The 27681-nt window shown below is 43.4% G+C and overlaps 1 protein-coding gene across 12 annotated transcripts in view; it reads left to right on the forward strand.

The window, feature by feature from the left end:
* The first annotated feature begins 9600 nt into the window (after positions 1–9600).
* The window catches only part of KALRN (kalirin RhoGEF kinase), a 483321-nt gene continuing 465240 nt past the window's right edge, over positions 9601–27681 (forward strand). For 6 of the 12 annotated variants that reach the window (XM_032115336.1, XM_032115340.1, XM_032115342.1 and 3 more), the window contains exon 1: positions 10054–10351. In XM_032115336.1, coding sequence (XP_031971227.1) covers positions 10279–10351 — 73 coding nt within the window. In that variant the 5' untranslated portion in view covers positions 10054–10278. Of the gene's footprint in view, positions 9703–10048; positions 10352–27681 lie in introns of those variants that run through there. The other 6 variants (XM_032115346.1, XM_032115347.1, XM_032115345.1 and 3 more) reach the window with 4 other exon arrangements.

Below are 27681 nucleotides of genomic sequence, written 5' to 3' on the forward strand. Positions count from 1 at the left end.
TGCTCTTCCCCAGGCATAAGGAAAACTAAGCAAATGCAGCCACTGCTGGTGCAGTGGGGATGTTCAGCTCCCTCGCACTGGAGGGGTTGAAAGCTTTAGGCTGTGTTTTAAATGTCTGCTTTTGTTAGCATCCCATAAACCACAGAAAGTGTCACTGGGCCTGGAACAACAAAGCATTGTGTCCCGGGTGAGCATGGGAGGCCCATCTAGCTTTTGTTTTCTTTAGGGATGTATGTTGGAGTATTTTTTGTTGTGTAATGCTTTCATGGTTGTGTTTCTTGCACCACTGAATGTATCACAGCAAAATCCAATTCAATCTTAAGAATAATCACTTTGTAGTTTGGAGAATATACCTTTCAATACACACCATAATGATCTAGAAGATTAATTGAATAATGAAGTGGTGAAACCAAGCAAGAAAATATGGAGGACTGGGAGAATGTCCTGAAGGATTTCATAAATTGGATGATTGGGCAATAAGATGGCAAATGAAATTCACAGAAGATAACACAATAATGCATTGGGGGAAATAATTTAAGCTGCTCCTGTGCACTGATGTATTCTGAATTAGCTGCAACTTCTCAAGTGTAAGAACTCGGTGTTGTCAAGGGTAGTGTAAGGTCTAAGAACTGATGAAGGAGGAAGTAGTGAGGGACATCCTGGGTGACATTAATACCAGGTGGAAGAATAATTTTCTGATCAATGCACTTTACTGAAAGCATGTAGAATGCAAACATGTTGATTTTTAATTCAAGTAAGAAATTGCTCCCAACTAAACTTCCTAGGGCTCGTTCTGGTTACATAATCTAGATCTATGATAAACTGTGTTGATAGTAGTATTTGAACCTGAGATTTTCAGCAATAAAAACATCTTATACTGATCAAATTGAAAGGCATTTGGATGAAACAGTCTTTTTTATTTTAGAGGGACTTTGGCTTTTAATTTCACCAGATCAGGGACTTTCCTCCAGTCCCACAGTTAAAGTCAATAGCAGACAGAGGACACTCGTGCACTCTACTGGCTAAAACTAAATGCTCTGTTGGGCCAGTGTTGAAGATACAAGGCATAGAAAATTTATTTGGTCTAATGAGGTTAGACAAGATGATAGTCATTGGTAAATAAAGAAAACTATTTAGTAGAGACATAAATCTTCATTGCCAAAACTAGGGGTTTTTTTCCCATATTTTAGAAAAATACATACATTAAGAAAAGAATGTGTGTGTGAAACTTTCCATTGACTGTGGGAGAATCAGCAGAAGTATGCATGTGTACCCACACATATATGAAAGGAACAGGAGGCATGGCCTTGGCAAGAGATTAAAATTACTGAAATGCCATTACATGTAAACAAATACGAATTTGTGGATTCCAAATTATATTTGACTGCGTGAATGATAATAAGACTGTAGTGTTTATTTCTGTTGCCTAGGAAAGCCTCATATGTTTGCAATATTGACATTTGAATCTTAAATTCATGTTGTGCTGTTCAATTTTATAACTGATGAAGAGATGTATCTTTGAGATAAAAGCTTCTCCTGGCAGAGCTTACAACTGGTTATTCTTTAGTGCTAGCAGAACTTGGAGCAGAGGTGGCTGGGGTTTGGGTGTCGCTTCTGTGAGCAAATGGGGACCAATGTGGCTATTGCTCAGACTGCACCAGCTGGGAGGAGTTGACAGAAGCTGCAAGAGGAATGTGTGTTCTTGGGCACCAAAGTGTCCTGGTGTAGCTCTCTGCCATCCTCCATAAATGGGAATGTGGAAACCACCTCTATGCATAAGATCCAGTAAGGCTTCTCACAGGAGTAAAATTCACCCCGAAGCTATGTGCTGTTCAGCTGTAGATCTAAGAGTATTTCACTGAACCGTAATGAATCTAGCCTTTCCCTGAAGGCAGGAATACACTACAGCCCTGTTGCAGATAGGTTAATTATTATTTAGAGGGGTAAGTGTTCTCTGGAATGTCACAGTTCACAGCATAAAGAAATCTTGTATTTGAATCGAAGAAATCTCACTCCTAATACTTGTTTCTAATATAGATTTGTTGTTGGATCTTGGTAGCCAGATGGCCTGTGGCCTATAGCTCAGACTTCTGGCAGCTCTGGAGCGTGAGCTGTCTAGTGCTGGCTATGCAATAAGGCATGCTAGCATAGCATAGCATGGAATTGGTCTCTTCCAGATGGTCACCAGAGCACAGGGAAGAGCTGACGTGACAATCAAGGAAAGGAAGATGGTTGGTTCTTGTGTACAATTTCTAGATTCATTATATCAGTCAGTGATACAGAGCACTTCTTTTTAGGCATATATCAGTGGTTCCTAACAGATCCAGATGACCACAGAGGATTTACCCTTTGAAGGAAGGCAGTACTTCAGCTCCAGCAGCTGTGAGGCATTATGTTTTCAAAGAGACTCGGAATCATGTGTGGTCCTAAAGAATTTATAGCACAGCTTCCCTGGAGGTCAATTTTGATACCAACCCCTATCAGACTGACAGATGGGGCTGTAGAAATACCTACTTTGAAGGCAGCTCTTCTGCAGAAAGTATGTCAGTCTTACCTGCTGTTACATAAGTGACCTCCCTCTCAGAGCAACTGTCACAGTGGTTTGGAACATATTGTTTTGAAAATAGTATCTGCAGATACTGTCTTGCCCCTTCTGCAGAACAGTATCATCTGTGACTTCCCATCTGGTTCCTAATTTTGTCTCCTTCTAAGCTGTCAGCACACCAGATCCACACACTTCTGTATGAATCTTGGCCCCATCAGGACCGGAACTAAAAATACAGACATCAAAGTGGCAATATGTATTGAAAACTCAAGTTACACAGAGGTTCTTTCTTGAATGTTCTGCCACTGAAGCATCTCTTCTAGAGTGAAAAACATTAATACTTGCAATTGTTGAAATGGGCACAAAACGTCATCAGGAATCTTCAGTACACCATATGTACATTATCGTCCCTGACCTGTTTGGGCTCCTTGTGAGCCATAGGAATCCATCCCTGACTTTTTACTGCACGGAAAATGTAAGATAACTCTGAGCAAGATGTGGTGGCAGTAGAGAACCTACTTTAAAGTTCAGAGATAAGCTGGGCTTTGAACTGAGATCTGAAGCACCACTGCAGGTAGGTAAGTGCCAAGTCTGGAGTCACCATGGAGAGGGGTGGAAGGCTGGTCCTCAGCCCAGGGTTTTGGGAAGCACAAGGATGTGCCCATCTGCATGGGCACATCTTCCTCCTTGTCCAGTTACAAGTCTTTGGTTGCAGTTTACATGTGCTTCTCCTTTATTCCCAGTATCCCAACACCTCTCTTCCATCGCACTTGCCTGTAGCAAGCAATACTGGGAGGAAGCTGGAGTTACTCTCCATCCTTGTGAACCTCTGGTTTATAGGCAGCAGGGAAAGGAGACCTGCTGTTAGTGGAAAAGAAAAAGCCAAAAAGACAATAAATGAAGGACAACATCTGGAACCTTTCCAGCCATAGCTGTAAACCAGGCTGAAAATATACCTGGGGAAAGTGACAGAAGAGGAAGTGAGCTCAGCAAGGCTCTTAAAGCCCTCTGGAGAGAAGTGGTTACTTGAAAGCCGAGAGACGCTGAGTAACTGAGCCCTACTCCCTGTGTCAGGAGTGATGACTGCCCCTGACATGTAGCTGCAAGAACTGCTGTGTGTGCCTTTAGGAGTGTGGGGGAAAACTCAAAGTCACTGAATGACTCCAGTGCATCAGACTTGGTCTCAGTAATTTGCTGATTGCTGCCTTCGAAAACACTAATTTTTTTTAAAAAAACCAAACACCCCCCGCCAAAAAAAAACCCAGAAACAAGCTAACAAAGCAACAACACAAAATCTAAACTGCCTCAAAAAATACCACTGAGGGGTATCTTCTGACAGTTCCCCGGGTGAGGCTCTGTAGATAAGACTTACCCAAATCTGTTAGATGAGCAATATTGGGATATTTGCCTAAAAGCAAAATAAAATTTATTTTATTAAATTTATTCATTTGGGTAATTAATGGAAAAAACATTCCCTTAGCGAGTGGAGTCTAGTATGAACATCACTATGTATATTTTCAGTGTTACAGCTATTGCAAAGCACTAAGCTGGATAAACAGCTGCCAGTTACAGGGGCTGCTGGCAGGATTTTCAAGGACTGTACTTCGTAGTAAGGAGTTCTAGGGGATTTTGAAAGGTTGTCACCTGATTCAATAAGAATGTATGACTCATTTGATGTGTTAGCTGATTAATTTTCGTTTACTAGGGCTTCTGAGGGGAATCCAGAGTTAAAACATTATGGTACATTTACAGAGCCAAAACTTTAGTTTTGTAACTATTTGTAAAAAAAAAATAGAAAATAACCTGGGCTCATGCTGTTTTTGTTTTGGCATATACCACTACTAGTTTTATCATGGAAGAAACTTCTTTCTCACACTAATTTATACTGGTGAAATGGAAAACAGGTTAGTATTTATGTCCAACCAATGTGGAAATTAGTATCCTACAAGTGCATTGAAATGAGTGCTTGTGGTAATAAAGTAGTAGTCACTGTTTAATTTTAATGCATGCTTCACTTTAAAATTAGGTTTTCTGAATAGCTACTATGTACATTTACATTCTTCCTAACACCACTTCAATATTTAATACTTCCTTTTATCTGGTCTAGTTTCTGTAACTCTTTCTGCACTGGGTCAGAACTTGCCTGAGAGATTGCTTGGAATTTAGGAGCTCCTGGTAAATAAGTACTGCTCAGTATCACTAAGAATCTGGCAAAATTTCAGAATCAGGATTAAATGTTTGCAGGGAACTTAGAATAAAATGTTCCAGCTTAATCCATGCTTAAGACTGATGTTCTTTATGTACATAAAAGTACAGTGTAGACTTGGCCAACACAAGCTTACTCTTTTCAGCCTGATGTAGCTAAAGAGCCTGGCTGAGGGATACCCCTTTTTGTGTTTAGATTTATTTATTTCATTACTTAACAGAATCTGTGATCCACTAGCGCTTATTAGCAACTTATTTAACAAATGAATCCAAATAGTTACCAAGGAGAAAAGGATTTTCAGTCACTGTTGGCTCTTCCAGATTCATATCCATAAACTTAGCTAAGACTTGTGTCTTCTTAGATTCATCAGCTGTTCTGCTTGCTGCTAATTCAGTCTAAACTTCTGTGGCCAGAGGGGCAAATGCAGTTCTGAAACTTATGGAGACACACTTGTCTAACTGATGATGCTAGTAAACCTTTGCACTGCCACAGTGATAAAAATATTTTATATTTTTAAAATTGTTTTTCTAATAGTTATTGCTTTCTTCTGGGTGGGGTGACATTTCTGTAGATAAGTGATTATTGCTCAGCTTTCTGTCCATGTTCAGGGAAATTGGCTCTGAAAGCAGGAGACTAGATTGGCACACTGAGCAGACATTCCCACTTCAGCTGTGATCCAGAGGGGGAGGATAACAAGAGTAGAGATGATACTGGGACAGGGACTTTGGCATGGTATTAGAGTTTGCTCTATGCCTGCCCATACAGCTGTTCCACATCTGAGCAAACAATAGAGCTAAGCCACACGTGTACATGTGAATGTGGCTTCTGCAAAGCCAACCTTGATGTGTGTGTGCTGTCTGTCAAGGCAGAAGTAATCTTTGGCATATACATGGACATTTCAGTCTAAGCATATGAAATGTGTCTTCTGCCTCCTCCATCCTGCCCTGAAGGCTTCTCTGAACACCCTGTTTCCAGGGACTTGTAGATTTTCTCTGCAGGATTCCTGGTAGTCTGGAATACAGATGGAAATTTCCACCTCACTGTGCTTGGTCCCATGTAAGAGCATAGTAATTTCAAGTCTAATACCCAGACATAGGCCTGAACAGGTCTCTGGGTGTGAGAAATTCTCTCTACATACCCAGAAATGTAGCGTGCAAATAACTTATTAAAAGGCAGCCCTAGGTGCTTTTTAAGACACATATTTGCCTGCTCTACTATTCAGGTTTGTCTCTCAATCCCACCTCCTAATAACAGTCTCCATTTAGACGTTGCCTTGTGTCACTGAATGGGAGGGACTTTGGCACAAGCAATGGTTCTCTGCAGCACCTTGCAGACTGCAGCTCGTCTGCTGAGCCTGGCAGGAGGGTTTCCTCCCTGTCCCTTTTGGGACTCTTGGCCCATGTACTGTGTTTTGTAGCACTGGACCTCCTGAGCCTTTGTGGCAGGACACCCCTTTGCATGTGCCTTCTCAGAGTTCTGTTCTGATTCCAGCAGTGCAGCTGTCCTAGAGCCATCAAATATATTTCTCCTTTCTTGGATCTGCTGTCTTGGAAAGACGAATTTTACTGATTTCTTGTTCACATTCTTCTCCCTCCTCCCATCCTGTAGCATGCAAGCTCATGAGATTCAGCTAAAAAATGTTTCATCTCAGATGCTACCTATTGCCATCCCATTGGAAAACTTGGCTGTAGCAGAGGCCTTAAAATCAAAAGCCTGTGTAACAGTTTCTGATCTTTGAGCAAGCTTTAGGGGCTGTCAAAAAGAAAAAGTATTCGTACCTAGTTATATGAAGTGTGTTTGGTATGGATTGAGGTATTTGTCAAGTAGAGCCAGGCAAAAGATTAAAGCAGTGTCTGTCAGTGAAACTACTGTATTTTGGCTAACGTAATTCTACAGGGTTTTTTTCCATGTTCTGCTTTTCAAGGAAACTGTAGGTACCTTCAGCATTATATCTAAAAAGGGAATTATACGTTGCAGATAGTATTTCATTCTATATTTAACAGCTCTTCTTTGAACAACAAAAACTGTAAACTCATTGCTGGGACTTGAACTGAAGTCATGGTGGTTCTTAGTTGTTAATGATATTTTACAGTGACAGTTCTGTTCTGCTTGCAGAGTTAAGAAAAACAGTAGCTCCCTCAGTGTCTGGGTTTCCACTGAAGTTTACTGATATTGTACTGTAGTACTGCCCGTCCTGCATTGCCATGGTGTGTGCATATGAGAGGTGTGTGCAAAATGTGACAGCAGGACTGCTGCTTCAATGATAAAGCCATGAAAACAGTGAATATATTGTGCAGGGCTTCCCTGGCCAGTGGAGCTGCAAGTAGAGAAGAACAAACTTGCTGTGTCTTACACAGCAGAGATGAGCAAGACAAAGACATGGCTAAGTCTTGATAGACTTAAATGAAAAACCTCCAAACATCTTTATTCTTTAAAAAGTGGAAATTCCCATTTTGTTTAAATTATGAGAGATCTGGGACCATTCATGTTCTAATGATAGCTTTTCTGTGAAGAAAAAAAAATCATTTGTTTCAGAGATGCTGGTATTTTATACAGTTAAATATGAGTATTTTCACTGGTTTAATCATTAAGCAGGAATCTGTGTAGGTATTGGGATTATCTTAGCTGGTAAGCTAAATGAACTTCTCTCCCTCCCCTCAGCATTTTCTAACACCTTCAATTGCAGATTATACAGAAAAATGTGCTTTCTGTAGCCTATATGATTTCTACAACTGATGTTGTAGGACACATCTTCAGGGTTCCTAATGAAAGGGGAATATAAATTTCTCTGTCATTGACAACAATAATTCCCTTGGATGATGCTAAGTCTTCCTTGCTATGGGTTAACTCCTGTCTAGCTTCTAAGGATGCTCCAAGAATGCTTTAACTGTAACAAACCACCAGGTTGTATCAAATCCTGAGTGGATTCCAAGTGCTTCATGAGGAAACCACATTATTCCCAGCTACCAAACTCACACTCCTGAATGAGCATGTATGTAAGACTCCCGGGGAGCAAATCTGCTTTGGGCTAGTGAATATTCAGAGGTGAGATCTTGAGATGGCATTCAAAATGGTGCACCTTGCTTAAGCCTGGAAGAAGGAAGGCTTTTTTGCACTGTGCTGTGATGTGAAAGGAAGGGTAAATGGTCACTGAAGAAAGTCTGGTGCTTGAATGACTGATTTTACTCAGGTGCTTGTACTGTGGTACTGCTCTACTGCTGGCATGCCTGATATGGAAGTGCTTCTGGCATCCTGGTTGTCCTAAGGAGAGGAGCTCAGAGGCTGCACAGGGGTCTGTAATGGGCTTTGGCAGGCTGGACAGAGCCTTTGTGGTGCTACTTTCTGCAGATAGTTGTGAAATGACCTTTATTAATCCATAAACATAAAAAGATAAATGGCTTCAGTTAAAACCAGCTGGAGGTAGGCATTGGAAATGGCACTACACGAGATATCAGGAGGGAGGGAATGAGGAAACTAAATGCTAGCTGGATCTCTGTAGGAGGTTTGCTCTTATTTCTAAGTCCATGGGTATGATGTATTCTGTTTTAATCACAGTAGTAAACGGTAAGGTCAGAGGAGATATGACTGGGACCTCTGTGCTCGTCCTGCCTGGTCAATACTATTTAGACAGTTAAATTTATGCAGGGAAATTTTCAGTCTTTTTATCAAGTGCAATATACATCCAAATCCAGCCTTCCCTTATGTTCTATTGAGAAGAGATCAGGTGGAGGAAACCCATGCTCCTCTTGCATCTAAAATAATCTGGGCTGAAACAGAAAAGGGTCTGCCAGCCTCAACTGCTGAACTACCTACGGGTTGAGAACTGATGCAGACAGTGTCACTTACAACCAGCTGGCTCTGACCCTTCTGCTAGCCAGAGTATTTTCTTCCTTAAGATGCATGAGACAGATACCTCTTTTGAAGCTCCAGTGCATCCCTCTGTGCTGACCAGGATTTTGGAGAGGTTTTCTCCTCAAGTCCCTTAAACATCAAAGATTTTCAATAGCAAATGAGTGATGATTAGGCATTACCCCTACAGGATAAAGACACAGAGGCCACAGGGATGTCCTGGCTAAAAGACTTCTTGAGAGTGATGGATGGAATTTTGCAGCAAGGATGGGTTATATCCAAGGGTAATACAGCCAGAGGGGTCATCACACCAACAGTTGCTTTTTCTTTCTAATGGTAGAGGAAGCAAAGATGAACAACTGTGAAGTGTGAGAGTAACATTCCTGTTTTACAATGGTAGTTTGAATAGGTGAAAAAGCAACATTTCTCCTTAAGCTCATTTTAGAGCTGTTATGCGATTATAGAAGAATGAGGAGCTGGGGCAACTTCAAATACGTGAACAGGAGAAGAAAGTGCCCAAATGGCAAACATCTGTCTTGGTCTATCTCTGCCTGTCTGTGCTTGAAGTCTTGATAGCTAGGCTCAGGGAAGAACATTTAACTCAGCGGCTAACAAAGTACAAACAAGTATTCCTCACAGCACTCCTTTTGAAACAGCAATTATTGTCCCAAATCACAAATATTGGAGCTACAGCAGAGAAATCAAAATCATTTAGCGAGCAGAATCAATGTCTGAGCTGGACCAAGATCCTGGCTTTCCAAACTTCCTTTTTGGCTCTCTAGTCACCGAGGACTGTAAGAAATAATAGATAAGGCATACCGCAACAACATGCACTTTCGCTGATGGTTCCAAAGGAATCGTTCCCCAGAGCTCCTGAACATAAAAAACCCCTAACGCCTCTTCCCCACCCCAAACAAAGAATATTTTTTTGTGTCGTGTAACCACCTCGCGTTCACTTCGCTCCCCGAGTACCTGCCCAGCTGACAGCCGAGCGCCGCGCCGTGCCGTGCCGTGACCCGCGGCTCTTCATCAGAGGGGAGACATGGCAGCGGTTGCAGCTCGGGGGATCCACAGCACACACGGCTGCGGAGCGCACACAGGGGTAGGGAATTAAAAAAAAAAACCCTCCTGTCCCCGCGGAGCGTCTGTGCCCGCACCTGTGCCCGGCCCGCCCCGCCCGGAGCGGCCGCGCCCCGCAGAGGGGCTGCCCCGGCGGCGGGGGGCGCCGCAGCCTCCCCGGCCGGCCCCGGCCTGGCTCAGGAAGTGCCGGCAGGGAAGCGGCGGGGGCGGCCGCCGGGGGCCGGGCCGGGCTGGGCTGTCAGCGCGGCGAGGGGCAGCGGCGGCGGCGGGGGGAGTGGAGCGGAGCAGGTCGGAACAATAGCGGGTGGAGGGGAGGGGGCCGGCGGCGGCGCGGCTCGGCACCGGCACCCCGCCCCGGCCGCACCGCCCAGCGCAGCCCGGGGGCAGCGCAACCCAGCCCCGGGGCAGCCGCCCCGCAGGCACCGCGGAAGGGATGATCCGAGCGGCGCTCGGTTGGGCTCGCAGCTGAACGCGCCTCCATCCCTCCCTCCCTCCTCTTCTCCCTCCCTCTTTTTCTCTCTCTCTCTCTCGGCTCTCCTCCTCCCTAACTCACTGGATATTACCAGCCGCCGGGCTCGCCGCTGCCTCTCCCCCAGCCATGAATCCCGCCGAAGGGGCGGCGGAGGAAGGCGCTGTCCCTGACTCCGAGGTGGATGCTTTCTTCCGAACAGGTAGGGGAGCCGCGGGGAAGGGGCCAGGGCAGCGCCGGGCCCTTGCCTCCGCCGCGGGATGCGGGGCTGGCGGCTGCGGCGCGGGCACCGCCAGCAGCGGAGCCGCGGGGAGAGAAGAAGAGGGGATGGAGGGGGTCCCCGCCTGCCTCCTCGCTTTGTCCGCCGCAGCCCCTCGGTGCGCCCGTGCCCCCGTCGCCCCTCCCGCCCCCGGGAGGATGCTACCGCGGGGCTGCGCTCCCACCGCCTCGGGAGAAGACCGGCCAGGCCCCCGCCCCAAGCATGCACAAAAGCCCCGCGGGGATGCTCGGAGAGAGCTGCCGCGTTGCCACCCCCGCGGGAAGCAGCGCTGGCTGGGCCCCGCCGGGCCCCCGCCCCGGGCGGCGGCGGCCACCCGGGTACCGGCTGGTATTTGCGAGCGGAGCTGGCTGCCTGCCCCGCCTGCCCCGCTCCAGCCGGGCGAAGCGCCGGGCGAAGCGCCGGGCGCTACCCCTGCCGCCCTCGGGTGGGCAGTGACTGAGTGCAGAGGCGCCCTGGGCAGCCCCGCTGCCGGCCGGGGATGCTGACCTCGCGGAGACGGGCTCGCTAAGTAGCTCAGGGCTGGGCGAGAGCCCGGTGTTTCACTCTCCCGATTCAGAGGATGCTGAAGTGCAGCCAAAGTGTAGCTGGACAACAGCAGAGCGTAGAGGGCCTTTGCTAATGAAGCAGTGGTTAATTAAATGTTGTGGGCAATAGGTACGTGCTGGGGTCCCCACTGCATCATCGCCCGTTTGTGAGGTGGTGTTTGTGTGGGAGCCCCCAGCTCTGAAACATGGCTTTGCACAGGATGAGCATCTCAGCTGAAGCAACTTGTGGTCTGCATGACACACCCCCCTTCTCCCTCACTCCCTCCCCCGTCAAAATCTTAAGAAAGTTTTATAATATTCTTGGTAGATTATTGTAAAGGATTAAGTACTTGTTTCATAAGGGGATTGACCCTTTTGGGATAGGATTGACACTTACTGCCACAGCTGTTTGTCAAGACTGTTTTTCAGCTGTTTTCCTTCTTCAACCTGCTCATTAGCTACACACAATGCTTTGAGCTCCAGTTACAAAAAAGCAATTATATAATCACCAAAACTTTAAAGAAGTAAAATCCTGAAGGCCTGCAGCAGCTCCCTGCTATGGTAGACTGCACCCCATTTATGTGAAAACCCTTTGATCTAGAGGATAAGTATGATAAAGTCTGGCTGTGTGTATCTTATAATCCACAAGTCATTAAGCCATAGGATAACTGCCTGTTGATAGCCTACCTGGTTACAAGATAATTTCCTAAGTCTCAACAATGACAGATTTGTTAGAAAAAAGAAAAGAAAAATAGCCCACCAATTTTCCTTTTAAAAGAAACGTGCTAATTAAGGTTCCCCCCTACTTTTTCGCTCTCTCCCCTCCTTCACCCAAAGCTGAATCATTTCTGTGACACTGCCTTCTCAATGTAAGCATGTTAGCAGAATTGAATTTGTAGAGAGTTAAATCTGTCTAGCTTATATAAAAAAGTATTCTTAAATGAGGGAAAAGCGCAGGGAGCCATGTAGCTAGACATTTCTCCCAAGCTGCTCCCTTCACCTGAAATTTCACCTGTAGATCCATAAATACTCTTGTAACTTGCATTATACATTTAGCCCTGAGATTTCAGAGCGTCTCCTAACACTTCTGCTTCTTGAGGAAACAAAATCACAGCAACCTCAGCTTAGGAGAGGTGCCTGGGTCCTACCCGTGCACTGAAGCATGTATGCATAGGCCATCCCTGATGGTTGTTTGCTTCACTTTAAGCTTCATCAAAGAAGATGGCAAAATTCTTGTTTCTGCACCATTACATTGCATTTTGTGTCCAAAAAGATGATGTGAAAAAAAAAAACAAACCCCAGACTATTAGTAATTAATTTTGGCTGTCTGCTGTTAGAGTGGCCTGGCAACATCCCTGAGAAATGGGGAAAGCACAAGCACAGGTATGACTTGTGTGAAATGACACTGTTGGTTCTCTGTGTTGTTTGGGGCCCCTTCACTTGTGGGGTTTGCACACTGCTGTTGTGCCTGTGTGAAGTTGGGTTTAATGGGTGGTGGAGAGAACAGCTGATGTGGGGCTTGGGAGGACAATCGCAGCCAGGACACAACTGACTCCCACACCTCTCCAGCTGACAATGGCAATCCTGTCTGAGTAAGGACTGTGAGATGGGGTCTGATTTGTAATAGCTACAGAGACCTGCATTGACTTAGCATTCTTTTTCCCTTGATACTAGATTTTTTCTTTTATACCTTGTCCTGACTTGTGTTCTTGATTTGTAAAGCATAACCATTGTCTTAAATGCTCACATCAAATAAAAAAATGGATCTATATGGTTTAAAGATTAGCTGCTCTAATAACTCAAGTGTATACAAAGCAGCCTAAACTCTTCCCAAATTCACTGTTACCAATTGGAAAAGCATGAAGTCATCATTCTCTGTTTAAAAAAACCAGAGTTGAAACAACTAAACCTCTCTCAGAGGTTTTTAGCAACCAGCTGGGCTTTGCACTGAGCCGTGAGGATCGATAGGCTGCTCCCTGGTACCGGCAGAGGAGGCTGATGCTGAGAGTGGCGCCGCTCTCAGAGCAGCTCCCCAAGCCAGCACCCAAACACTCGAGGTACCCATCCCTTATCAGTGGAGACACCTGAGATAGCAGGTTTCTGAGCTGGACCTGGAAAGGCAAACTGAAGATACTAACTTGAAGTAATAAAGGAAGGTCTGTTCTGATGCTTATACCGATGAGAACTAGGAATGACTTTTAAGAAAAGGGTGGATTTAACAACGGTGTAGTTGATGTTGGCAGTCAGTTAAAACCTCCCTGGAGTCAGGCAGGAAAGGTACTATTCTAATTTTCACCATCAGATATATGCAGTAAGAAATTCAAGAATTCTCTTTTAGAGATTCAATCCCATGTAATTTGGATAAATATTAACAGACAGAGGGACACAAAGGGCAGAAATTACTATTGCTGTCTTCAGCTCTGATTTCTAGGATAACACCATCTGCTGAATTGTAGCAGCAATTTCTGCATGATGTCTGTCGCTTCTGTTGAGTAAAAAAACTGAATCTATGCCTAGGTACACCTTACCAAGTTTCTTATGTCTGGTTTTTTTTGACAGGTAAAATATGACCAGGTTCTCTGGAACTCATAATAGTCTGTATTAAATGTGTACTGAAACTTTTGTATTGCATGGAATTGAATCCAAATAATTACAGTTTCAAACATAAAGTAAGTCACTTTGCAAAGTGTGCAAATAAGAGATATCATATGAATGCAGACACAGAGAGAAAGCTTTAGCTTCCTGCTTAAGCTGCAGTGTGTTTTGGATACAGGGGTGAAACACATAAGAAAATTCTTTACTAAAAATTTAAATATTTATAGAGGTCAGTGACAGAACAATTTAGCAAACTACCAATTACTAGTAAAAGAAGTCATCAATATTTCTTATGCTCTAGCAGGTACTGTTTTATTTTCTAATTTATTTTTCTGGCACTTAAGTATAACATTGATTATGTCTGATATAAAGGTGCTGACTTTGTCATCGATACTTCCTGTGAGTGAGTTGGAAATTGACGTTCCATCTTCTTTGGATGCGATGAATTATTCTGTTTGCTCTCTGCTTTTCAGCCAACTGTACTTCTAGTGTTGTTCATTTGTGCACGAGTGACTGGCAGTTCTGCTATTAAATACCTTTAAAATGATTGGCATTGGCCAGGCTGTTTGGTCAAAAGATGTGCTTGAAATGATGTCAGCAGAGAAGTGCTCCTCGAGGGTGATCGACTCAAGTGTCTCCTTGCAGAGCAGGTAAATTGATTCAATGGAGTTGTCACCAGGAGTGAGGTGTGTGTGTGTGATGCCTGGCTTCCTTACTTTGAGACTTTATAATTCATAAGGCCTGGTCTGCTAATGTGTACTGATAAAGGAGGCTCTGTTGTCAGGTCTGTCCTACTGTTTGGAAAGCTCTTGTGTTCTTTGATGCTTTTAATCAAAATCTGTACCACTCTCCCAAGGCTTTGACCTCTGACCCTGTGAGGAATATGAATTTTGTTGTTTTCTTTCTTTAGTGTCTAATGTAGGTGGTTTTTATTTTTTCATGTGACTGACATGGGGGAGGAGCACAGTTGTTTCCCTACAGGTGGGCACCCAGGTTTCCCCCAAGCCTCCACAGTACATGGGGAAGGCTGTGTAGCTCTGCCCCGTGGTTGTCCCATCTCCTCCACCTTGGGACTTTCTGAGGCAGATCTGCTAGTTCAGGAATTTTCATGTGGACATGGGAAAGGACATATAGATGAATCAAGAGGTCTTGGTGGGAATGACTGTCCTCCAGCCCTTCTTGCCATGCAGTTGCTGCTGAGAAATGGGGCAGAAACTGCTGGATTCTGGGGTCTTGTGGCAAAGGAGAAGGATCTCTTTTTGTCTGATGATGGAAGGAAGCAATTTAATGAGTGATTTATGTTCAGAAGAGCATTTCTTTCCCATACTACTTTCTTGCTTCTCACTCAGAAGTATGTACAGGCAACAGGGATGATATCTTATTTACGATGTGTTTATTCTGGATGAGATTGCATTGTGTTATAGGCCAGTAGGAAGATACTTATTCTATTTGATATTAATTCAATTAATGCTGAACTTACTTTCAGAGGAAGGGGCCTTTCACACCCAGCTTCTGTTCAGAGCTCATCTGTACTGAAGTTCACAATCCTTGATTTCCAGGTCAAGGTGCAATAGGGAACATAAGCTAAAAACACAGACATGAGTAAAGGGCACTGTAATAAGGCTTGATAAGGCACCTACAGAAGTTATGTGAGGGAACCTGTTGCCTACACTGTGGTTTTGGGTCGAAACTCTGAAAGAAGTGTAATCCTGAAGTCATCACAAAAGAGGAACCCTCCTAGTGCTTGTGTAGACCGTTTTACCTGTGGGCTTAGATGGCTGTGGGAGTCTTGGAATGATGAGTGGCATGGATACAAGTGAGTATCCAGCCTGGCAAGGCAAATACAACTATCACTCTTTCCTACCACCTGCCTCCCATACTGTATTTTATCAAGTCCCATAATAATAACCTACTGAGGAAATATGAGGTTTTAAAAATGGGAGCAACTTTGATGAGTTTGGTGGGTTTTCTTTGCTGTAATTTCCAGGCACACCCCCATGTTAAGAGCCTTTTTGGGAGTCCTCTGGCTGCACAGGTGCTCTGGGCCTCTTGAAGGTTGGGAATGAAGTATTCTGTTGTTTCAGCTGCTGTGACCTTATGGTCTCTGGAAAGGCTGATTATGGATGTATAGCAGCTTTATGGCTCCATGGTGGCATGTACCATACAGTACCCAGTGGTATTTTAAGTACTTCATAGTTACATCAAAGAAAATACTTATGGAGTATTAGGCCTTATAAACCCATAGTGCTGTGCCTTTTACAGCTGGAACTTAAAGTCATGAAATGACTTAGAGGTATTTGTGCTTTTGTTTGATTTGGACTGGTGTCCTGCTTTTAATATTTCTTTGGATAAACAACTCCTGTTTTACAGCCTTGCATGGCTCACGCACCCTGTGTTTAACTGAAGGGACTCTGCCACTTGAGGAATTTTGCCTAGAGAATCTGGCAAGAATAACAGTGAATATTCCAATACACATTTTGCAAAAGAGAGCTGGATATGAAAAGAGAAGTCAAATATGATTGTCTGAATGGAGAGCCTTAAAGTGTAAAGGACTGTAAAAAAAAGAAGTCATAATATTTTGAATTATTTCTTTCCCACTTGCTTCTAGAATGGATTGTGTTACTGCTGTACAGATCCAGAGAACTTCAGAGGAATTGCTTGGGAGTTTTCACGGATGTAACTGAAAACAGAACTTGGCCCAGGCACTGCAATGGCAATGGGAAATCTAGGTTTAAGTCAGTCACCTGTGTGATATGTGGCCTGCAGTGTGTTGAAATGGGATTTAGAGCATTTTGTGCTAGGAATGGAGTAACATTTCAGCAAAATAGCTAAGTTTTCGTGTCGTATTTCATATTTGGTTCAGAATGATCCTTGTATTTGAATCCAGGTCAAAGACTTTCCTCTGTTTATAAGTCATTGTGAAAGTCATTAACCTGTGTGATTACTGTGGATTCACATTAGTTTCAGTTGTTTTTCATTTATTTTATTTTGAACTATTCAGTGAACATATAAGTGATATAAAGTGATATATTGAAACTAAGTATGTTCAGTGCTGGAGTGTTAAATATTTAAAACATTTGTTGCAGTTTAAGTAATTTCTGTTACTTAATCAAGGGCTTAGAAGATAATTCTGTTTCTACTTTTAAATATAAATATTCATTTTGTTTGCTCATTTTCTTTAACAAGTTCCCAGAATAAACTGTGGTTTATTGGGTTTTTTTGGTCTCATATCAACGTGTGGCTTTCTTACTAAAATCTGTGAGTGCTTTTTGTTTCTTTCAAATTGCACAAAATGAAAACATTCAGGTACATAGGTCTAATTTGTTGCACTTCCACTTCAAGGCAACAAATTACCTTTAAAACTAAAAACGAAATTCCTTTTATAACAACCTTAATTATATGAACCAGCATTTCAGTTTCACTGATGGAACAAAACTACCATAATTAGGCACACTGTAGTTTTTAGTGTAGGGTCACATCATGCTTTGCTGAGAATAATAAGAGGAAATGAGCTTCAATTTAACATCTTGGTGACTGGCAGACCAGCTGCTCTGGTCATTTCTTTTAGTGAAGTGGCCTTGGGAAAAAGGGTGAATGTATGTTGTTTGTGAGAGAAATTAAATTAACCTCGTTACATAATTAATACCCATATAGAGATGGTGGAGTTTTCAGGTTTTTAAAATACTTTTTTTTAGGTGGGGGGAGGGTAGTTTTGATGTGTGGAATTAGCTGTGCTGAAGTGGTAGTAGACATGCCTTATCTTTAAAATAACAATAATAAAAACATAACAAGGAAAGATTTGACTCCAAGATGTTGCTCTCTTCTGGGGATTGTGACCCTTTCTTTGCCAGGTGACTGCTTGATGAAGCAGTAAAGGCAGCAGGTCAGGCGTACTCCAGTGCAACTGCAATAGAAAGGGTAGTAGTCGGCCCGGGTTGGTTTGTTACCTGAAATCAGAAAATATCTATATCTGTATCTCTCACTGTATATAAATATATCTCCAAAAGCTCTTGCTATAGGTTTCCCGGTAATATCAGTGCTGCTGGCATGGATCCTGGCTCCTGGAGCGTACCCTGGTGCTCCTGCTGTTTTAGTGGCAACTGGCAGCCTACTTTGGGAGCAGCATCGTCAGCTGGAAACAATAGTGTCTGATTCTTGTTTGTCAGCAGGGACAATACCCCGCTGATGGGCTGCAGCGGAGGAGAGGGGGCTTCCTTTGTATGGCAGTGCGGGCATGGCAGATGGCTAATTGGACATGATAAACCACGGGGGCAATGGGGAGAAAAAAGAGATCTGCAGGGATTAGCGGCTTGTATCTCCCACACTACAGAAAAAATGTATTTTAAAGACGTTATCAACTTTAGTGCTTTGCCATGAATATATCATCCAGTAATGAAGAAGGAGGACATCCTAATTGAAGTCTTTCCTCGGTTGATGTGAAGTCCACTTTATTAGCTGGGAACAAATCCTGTTACTGTATGGGAAGGTAGGTGAATGCATGGCCCCCAGAGGCGCTGGCATGGCACTTAGGAAAATTAGCAGTGCATATTTTTCACTGGTCTTGTAAGTGAATGTCGGACCGTTGTGCCAAACAGCATCCAAGCTGAACACAAAGAGCTTTGCCAGCTGTGTTTGTCATGAGAGGAAAGTTACGATCCTACCATAGCTTGACTTGATAAGAAGAGGTGTTCCTCAGTGTTGGAGCACTGAAAAGCTAAGCTGATTATCAAAGATGGAATTTATTTATTTAAATGTATTTTCTTGGTCTTATGAAGCCAAAGCCTGAGACCCTTGCACAAACAAACTTTTGCTTATTTAAAACAGTTTAGTGGAAAACGGAATTAAATCCTCGAGGTTAGGCCCATAAAAATGATCAGAGGAGCTGGACACCTGTCCTATGAGGCAAGGCTGAGAGAGCTGGCGTTCTTCAGCCTGGAGAAGAGAAGGCTCAGAAAAGGATCAGTTGCAATAAGACAAGAGGCATCATTTTTAAAGTGAAAGGGAGTAGGTTCAGAGTAGAGATAAGGAAGAAATTTTTATGATGAGGATGATGAAACCCTTGAACCGTTTGCCCAGAGAAGTTGTGGGTGCTCCATCCCTGGAAGCCTGGACTCTGAGTAACCTGAGGCAGTGGAAGATGTCTCTACTTGTGGCAGGGGTGTTGAACTAGATGACCTTTAAAGGGCCCTTTCAATCCAAACTGTTCTATGCTTCTAAGGTATCCCAGGTAGTTTTTGGTATGAGATGTGTAGGCTTAGCTGATGGCTTCAGCAGCTTCAAGCTGTGGGCTGTGAGCCCAAAATTGTGTCCACAGCCTGGTAGCAGAAATCAAAATTCATTCTGATAAGTTGGATTAACTTCAGTTCCTTTTTTCCTCTCCCTCCCCCCCCATCCTCTCAACCAGTTAAACAGCAAGAGAAGGCGTATCACAACTTTGGGAGTAACTCCACAGAGGAGCTTTAAGAAGTAAGGCTGAAAGGGAGGGTGGGGTCATAAGCACTGGTGGCTGCTGCAATGAGTAGCAGTCAAGTCATTCATTGCTGGCTGTAATTCCCTATTCTGTAAAATGGTATCAAGTGCCCAGAATACTTTGCTATTTTAGTGTCTCCCATAATAATAATGTTATGGCATATAACAGATACATTTAAATTGTAGTAAAAATAAATCTGCAAGAGGTTAAAAATAATAGCTAGCAAGAAACATGCAGTTCTCTGTAGAAGCAGATTTACTTTCTGTGGAAATATCTGGACTGTGTTTCTCTTCCACTGTTTACCACTGCCTTTTCCCACGGGACAAGTGTAGTGGAGACTCCAGATGAAAACTTTCAGGGAGTTGCCTTTGGTTTTCAGCAGGCCATTCAAGTGCTGTACCTGTCAGTCTGCACAGCTTTTGAAGCTCTAGGTGCTTGAGAATATTAAAAAAATCGTGAGTGAATACAATAAAACTTCCAGTTGGACTGTCCTCCTATAGGACCTACGATATTGTCATAATGCAATGATGGCTCTCTACCAGGCCTTATTATTTGTATTGCTGTTTCAGCCACTGATTAGTTCCTTCTGAAGCAGATGCTGTGGGAACACTGAACAAAAAGATGATCCTTTCCATTGAGTGCTTATGATAAAAGCTGTCAAGTGGACTGTGAATTCATTTAACCAAAGATTCATGTTTTGCTTTTGTTTTCAAACATGTCTGAAGGACAAGCCTGAGGAGTTATGGAGTCAAGCACTGGGTGCAGAGCAGAAGAAATGGCTGAGAATAACGTACAAGCAGAAGGATAGGGAAGAAATGAGAAAATTGTAGGGAAAGCATGGAAGAATGCCGTAAAGTTACCTAAGAGAGCGCTTCAGAACTGTAGGGCACTTGGCTGAGAAAGGCGTCACAGCCTGCATCCTCTGGGGAAGGGAAGCAGATAATGTCAGTGTGGGGAAGGTCAGAAGCCAGAGGAAATCACAGGAATGAGACAATAAGAGGTTTGATTGGAGTTGTTGCTTTTGGGATAGAAAGCCAAAGGTAGGTTTTCTGACACTAGAGAATAGAATGGAAAGATTGCCTGGGTACATGGTGAAAGGAAGGAACAGGTAAAGCCTGTGCATGTTCCATGCTCAAACTGGGTAAGACAGCTGTAAGCGCTATGACAAAGCAGAGGAAAAATAGCAAGGTTTTCTCTTCTAGATGTCCCTCACCATTGAAGACTGTTATTATCACACTGTAGTCTTTTAATAGTGGTGCACCAGATGCCTGCCTTGCTTTGATGCTGTGAAGAGAAGGCATTTCCATATGAAGTGAAGACACAGAGCCAAAATCCTTGTGTGTTCTGCTTCATGTTAATGCCTCTTGTTCACAGAAATATGTCATGGAGAGCCGACCTCCTTGGATCTGACTGCCACTCTGTTCGCAGCAATTTAACTTTCCTGCTCTGCTTTTCTGTGCCGAGGCAGAGAGTTCGGGAGTGGTGCTAATTGAGTCAGTCTGAAGCATTCAGATAAATTTAGTCCGAAGGAGAAAGTCAGGCCTACTGGGTAAATGGTAATGATCTTGTGAGCTTCGAGGAGTTAGATCTAAGGTGTGCGAATCTCCTGTTAACAGCTTGCTCCTATTCAACTCAGTCTTGCTCAAAAGTTAGCTGGAGTGTTAAATAGGTCACCTATCTCTTACAGATCCCTGCTAGTCTGTAATCTGTCTGCTGCTTCAGTTTATTTATCAAATCCCTAATGAGATGGTCTTGAACTCTTTGAGCTAGGAGAAAGTTTTTAACAGTGTTTTGGTTTAAAACACCTCTGATGCTAAAACTGGAGGGGAAACCCTGTTGGTTGGATGAGTTTAAATCAATTGAAACTGATCCATGTGGTAATGGGAGTTTGTAAAAATGACACTTACTAGCATATAAGTCTTTATAATAGGAAAAGATGATTTTTTTTTTTTTAAAGCTGATTGTCTTCGTCATTGAGCCATGCAGTAGGGTGGTACTGTCACCTTGGACCTGGTTGATGCTATTGGGATTGATTTCAGTGTTTGTTCCAGCTTCAGCTCCATCATGATGTTTCAGCCTGGGGGCCTTATGATGCTCATTTGCAGTAGTTCAAACCCAATGACTGATAGGTTCTTTCTCGGGTAGACAAAGGGAAAGTTTCTACAGCATCCACCTCCAAAATCAAGAAGTGCTTGATGTACAGCAGGGTGAACAATAATTTCTTTGCTTGGCTCAGCCATCCTCAGCTCCTCTTGGTGTGCAGTGGTAATGGAGATAGCAGTAATTAGAAAAAATACACAGAATTAGTACAGCATTTCAGAACACTCTTAAATTTTGCAGTCTTTGTATAAAATAGGGAAGTCTCATCTACAAAAAGGGGAAAATCATGCACAAAGCTGTAGTAAGTGGTTTTCTTTAGGTTGTATGGACTTGGTGCCCATGTACTTGAGAAACCCATGTCCTGGTGGTAGAGCAAACCCTGACAAAGCACCTAATGGCTTCACCTTCTGTTGGCAGGGCATGGGCCATGAAAAGCACACCAATCCCTTTTTACTGTAGGATTTTCAAAAGTTCATGCTGAAATGAGAAGTGAAATCAGAAATATATGCAAACTCTTGTCTGTTCTTAAATGACTTGGTATGGGTGCCTATATATGCATGCAGGTGTCCTACTTCAGCCAGGTTGTACTTCTTGGCCTTAGCTGGAAATGAGATTAACACACCTTGCCTATGTCCACACCAAGAAGTCCAATGGTTTTAAGATTTTTATTACACTTGACCCTATTTTTAAATATATGTAGGTCAGAGCCACAGCTGGTATAAAAAATGGCCCAATGCCAGTGACAGCAGAAGAGCTACAGTAATTGACACAGGCAGAAATTTTGGCCCACGTTCGGCTGACAGACTTGTGTGGGGATAGGGCCAAAGAAGACTGGTAGCAGAGTAAGGATATTTCCAATTCAATGTGTTAATACTTCCACATGATTTTTCTCATCACTGTGCTGCCCAAACACTGACAAAAGAAGGCACTTGGGCTCTGGGTCCGTTCTGCTCACTGCTTGGTAAGGTCCATGTGCCTTTTTGGTAATGAGCATGCTGCTGTGAAAGTTACATCTACTAAATACTAAATGTAAGAGAGGTTTAATGACATGCTATTACAAAGTTCCACCTACCTAAGAATACTTTGCTTTCCAGCCCAGGTTTGCTAATGTATTCCATATTTCACAGAGATCTCTCCATGAATAGAGTGCTGTCAGGAGCCATTTACAGCTCTGATCCTACTTTGTTGTTGTTTACAAGTGCCAGGTTCCTTTTTGCTGCAGAGTCAGCTGCCCTACCATGAAGTTTATATTGTGGATGTCTCTCATGAGCATGTTAGTTACTTGGGGCATGGGATGTTACCTCCTGACTGGTTCTATACAGCTGAGTTTAATAGAGCTATAACCATAGTATATGATTTCCTTTTCTTGGTCTCATTTTTCCTTGTACATTTTCCTCTTGGACTATATCTAGCAAATGTAGAACCTGTGTGTTGCTATTCCAAATGTTTGCTTAACGTGGCGTCGTCTGGGGTAGAATAAATACCTGTGGTCTTCTGAAGAGCACTGATTGATTGCACATCCCACCTATGTTTGCCCAGTAACATTCTCCATGGAACATGTGAATAAGACAACTGCAGAGACTTCTAATTAGGTGCTACTCCAAAGAGTAATTTTCACACTGACAAACAGAAAGTCACGTTGCATCTTCCTTTGGGAATCTATAGACAAAGGAAAGTTTCCTCTTTGGAATTTAGCTTTAGAGACAGAAGCTGTGGGAGGTGTAGCACAGGCCGTGATCACCAGTCTGAGGCCTGTAGAGATTCATGTGGGAGCTCTCTTCTCCCTGTAAATGCCTGTGGTGGGTTGACCTTGGCTGGTGCCCATCAAGCCACTCTGTCACTCTCCTCTTCAGGCCAGGGGGGAAGAAAATAAGATGGAGAAAAAACCCTCGTGGATCAAGATAAAGGCAGGTTGATAAAGAAAAAGCAAAGGTTGCACACAGAAGCAAAGGAAAACCAAATATTTTAATGTCTACTTCCCATGAGCAGGCAATGTACCACCAATTCCAGGGAAGCAGGGCTTCGGTGTGTGTAATGGTTGCTCCAGAAGGCAAGGGTCATAAATAACAAATGACCCCCTTTCTTCCTTCTTTCTCTTAGCTTTTATGCTAAGTAGACATCATACAGTATGGAATATCCCTTTGGTTTTATTTGGGTCAGCTGTCCTGGCTGTGTCCCTTCTCAAGCCTACTGGTAAGGGAGGGAATGTGGGAGAGACGGTGGTGGTGCTGTGAGCTCTGCTCAGCAGTAGCCAAAACACTGGTGTGTTATCAACACCTTTCTAGCTACCAGTGCAAAGCACAGCACTGTGAGGGCTGCCATGAGCTGGCAGCATGCCCAGGTAGCCAAGGAGGTCGGTGGCATCCTGGCTTGTGTCAGAAATAGCATGGCCAACGGGACCAGGGAAGTTAATTCCCTGTACTTGACACTAGTGAGTCACCTCTAATCCTGTGTTCAGTTTTGTGTCTCTCATGACAAGAAGTATCAAACCCATGCCCTGGCTTGTAGATGACCCCAATCCAAATGGGCCTCCAATTAGTTCTACTGAAGGAAGGAGAGAGTGCTATCACTCCTTTTTGAGAGACTCTGTCATTCCTTTTCCTCTTGTCCTGCTCCTGGGATGTGCAGTGACCTCTGTTTGTACACAAATTAGCTGAATGTCAAATAGTCAAGACAGAGACTTTATACAGTTTAAACTGAAAATCTTGAAACTAATAGGATAAATGTGGAGGGGAGACTAAGGGTGCACACAGGAAAAAAGGAGGGTTTTGGGGTGTTTTTTTGGTTTTGGGTTTTTGGATTTTTTTGTAAATCTGACATGCAGCTATGTTAGCAGCTGCAGCTAATGACTTCTGGAGAGATCTCCTCTCCTGGCTCCTTTTTTGCTCTCCAATCTGTATTTTCCCTGTGAAGTGTTCCAGGAACTGCATTTAAACCTCCCTAGACATTACTTTTCCTTTTGGTGTGAGGACCCCTTGCAAGCAGTGGCTCAGGCAGGAGGCTGAAGCAGTTAGATTCCAGAGGAAACCAACTGTAGCAATCTATTTTTGAAAGGTTATTCTGATGAATTGGATTTTATGACCTGATTTGAACTGGTGTTGAGCACCCATGTGTTACGTTGCTGCAGCCTGGACCACAGGAGTGTCCCCGTGTGCTGTTCTGCCATTCCAATTCTATCTGCTTTCTGTATCAGACAGTACCAAATTATTCTCTCCATTCTTAATCCTGTGTCAGTAGTGGAAAGTTGCAGATCTTTTGCTGAGGAAAATAAAACTTGTTACATTGCAGTTTCTTGGCTGTTCTGTTTCCCTTCAAGTAGTGGGAGTTGGAGTTTGGGGCTTTTATGAAACATTATTATGCTTATTTTGACTATCTTTAAAAAATTATTTAAAAATCTTCTATGACCAAAGATTTTATGCAAGAGTTGACATAAGATTCATCCTTAATTTTGTTACAGAGCTACAGATAAAGGTACTATACTAAGACTTAAAACATCAAGCATCCAGAACTCTCAACTACAGCTGAGAATGAAATTTGAACAACCCTGATCCAGAAAGCCAGGGGCTGTTGCAGAATCAGTCCCTGGCGCCTTGTCTGGACAGGTCCTTGCACTGCTCCTCTTAATATCAGTGGCACAGGAGCTTTACAATGCGATTTTGGCGGGCACCAGCCTGGGCTTGAACTTCCTTGTAGGAGGAATTCAGCATGTAGGAGTGAATATAAACCTTGTATTCAGTCCCTTAAAACTGTCTCAGTATTTCTATTGTATAATTCTACACAATATTTCAATTGTGCTGAAGTAACTTGAGTTGATTCTCAATCCAGGAACAAATGGGAAAGCCGTAATGGATGGCTTTGGATTAGGTATTGATGCTCAAGAAAGCTGTCCAAGTGACACACTTTTACACATGGATAAGTAAATGAATATGTTAATGTGTAAGTTTAGGACTTGTCATGGAGTGTGGAGGTTTTTATCATACTGAAGTCCTGCTGAGACTCTGCTGACAAATGGGAATTTTAGATAGAAAGCCTCCATGGATGAGTAGGTGCTAAGGGCTCTGTGGTTGGCACCCATCTATTTGAGCCCCTAAGTGGCACTTAGATATTAGAAGTTCACTTTTTTTGAAGTTAAGGCTTGAGGTTCATGGTTTTGAAGCTGTTGGTACAAATAAGGCATTCCCTGTGCAATTTCTGGAAAGGAAGGCTGCATTTCTATGTCTTGCCCAGATTCCTCTTGGGGTAGCTATATTCTCTGCTTTTCCACTTTTCTACTCTGTGGTTGTGCTTTGCAGTGCTGGTGTGCATGAGTAGTAGCTGAGTTTGACTGCATGAATTGCTGCATTTTCATTTTGAGGGGTGATTTGTATATGTGACTCTTCCATAGGGCTTCAGTGTGAAAATCATATTCTTAGCACCTCTGCTTGTCTTTGCGTAACGTCCCTTGCTTTAGTTAAGGTAAAATAAACACAGTCTCTGGCAGTTGTGTCAGGAACAGCACATACAGACACCATGTCCAGGCACCCCATCCTTCCCGGCTGCTCCCAGAGCCATCCGGGAACACACGGGCTTCCCCTGCGTCACGCCCCAGCCTCTGGGCCTAAAGGAAACCTCCTTGGATCTTCAGCTCTTCCTGTCCAGCTGCACATGGGTCCAGCACGTCACCGCTCATTGTTTCAGATGGCAAAGTGCGCCGCGGTCTGCAGCACAAGAGGAACTGGAAAATGTTATTTTACAACAATGTTATTGTTATTAAAGAGCTCAATAAATGGTTAAGTACCATGTGTTGGTCGGACAGAGCTTCCTTACTTATGCTGCTTGATAAGAGACTTACCAAGGTGTGAGAGAACACCTGCTATGAAAAGAAGGGGAAAGGCAGGCGTTGATTTTCTCCAGCATCCCAAATCAACGGGTGCTTTTTCTGGTGTTGACTGGAATTGAGTTCCCAATATCTCAGCCCTTTTCTGCTGTTTTGCTTGTCATGTTTTTATAGGCTTAAATTTGGGTGCAGCAGCTGAATTGCAAGCGCTTCTAACAAGAGCTCTTGAGCTTCTGCATCTGTAACTTTCCTGAGGCTCCCCAAGGAAAAGGCTGGCATGCTTTATCTGGCAGACAGCTCAATTGATACTTCTAAGGGTTTACTTTCATGGTGTCAGTTCATCTAGGTGCAGCCAGAAACATTCATCCTACAGTTGTGGGTATCCCCAAGTTCCATTTACAAGTGGCAGTGTTGCAATAGAAATGCCTCAGCAGTAAGGCAGTAAGTGAGCATAAAGCAGTAAGGAGTGCTGCATCCCTGTGAGACAGTTGTATCTTTTTGGGTGGGAACCATAATTTGGATATGGAACCCAGGGTTTTAATTTTATGCATCTCACCTCTTCTGATCTATGCCAGACCAGAAGGTTCCTCAATTACTCTTGTTCATCTTAAATACCAGTTATCCCCTTGCTGTGGAAACAGATCCATCGCAGAACAAGGAATTTTTTGCCTTAGAGTAATCCTAAGAGAAAAGATTGCTGCTGTGAAAAGTAAAGCTCTTGGTGTTCTTGTTCTGTGTTCCCCTTGTCATCATTAAAGCTTCTTGTGTTAGCTTGTGAGCAGCCCACATCCTTACCAGCTTTCCCTGCTGTTGGAGCCTGCAGTGAGACAGTAATCCTGCATTTACCATCACAGTGTCTTCGCATACAGTGTGATTTTACAAATCTGATATTATGTTTCTCTGCAGGAACAAGAGCAACAACAAGCCAGCTAAACAGTGGTGTTAGCAGAAGTAAGCAAGTATCATGCCATCTGACAGTGCTGGACAAACAGCAAACTAATTTCCGCCTTGTAATACCAAGGTTGTAGATAAGTTTAGAGGATAATGTAAAATGCTGGAGATGAAGACCCTACTTCTGCTCTGGCCTACTGGATGATATTAGGCAATTAGTGTTGCTCCATGCCTCAGTTTCCCTCTGAGAGCTGGGTAATTGGCTGTGGATAAAAAGCCCTGTAAAATAATAGCCCTTAAAGCAGTGCATATAACAGTTATAAACACAGAACATTGTCATCATCTCCACTCCATAAATGTGAGGAACTGAGGCAGAAAACGGTTTGCCAAAAGCTATTGATGTAGCTGGGGCAAGAGTCCTCATTAGACCTCTGGAGCTGGCAGCTGCCTGCCCAGCCTGCCGGCTTCGTGCTGCTCATGGCTCTCCTGCCCCTGCCACCAAGCACCGCAGCCTTGGGGGAATGCAGACAACTTTGGTGTGGGGAACAGATTTAGGCCCATTCCTTTCACTGTTCTTGCTGAGTGAATTGGAAAAGTCATAAACAAAATTGTTTTTATCTAGGAAAAAGGTTTTAGAGTCGTCTGCTAAATAGTACAAAGTATATGGGACAGCATTGTCCTAATTAGTTTTCTGTCAAAATTAACAGCCTTTGAGTTCAGTAGGAACAGATTTAGGCCACCATAGTGTCTTTGAAAAATTCACAAACTTTTTGAATATGAGTTTGAAGCTTCAACATCATGGAACCTCCTCTGAGCAGAGCTTTACTCTTCATATAAAACATTCTCCCTCCTTAAA

This window comes from Corvus moneduloides, chromosome 7 (genome assembly GCF_009650955.1).
Source record: "Corvus moneduloides isolate bCorMon1 chromosome 7, bCorMon1.pri, whole genome shotgun sequence".
NCBI lineage: Eukaryota > Metazoa > Chordata > Aves > Passeriformes > Corvidae > Corvus > Corvus moneduloides.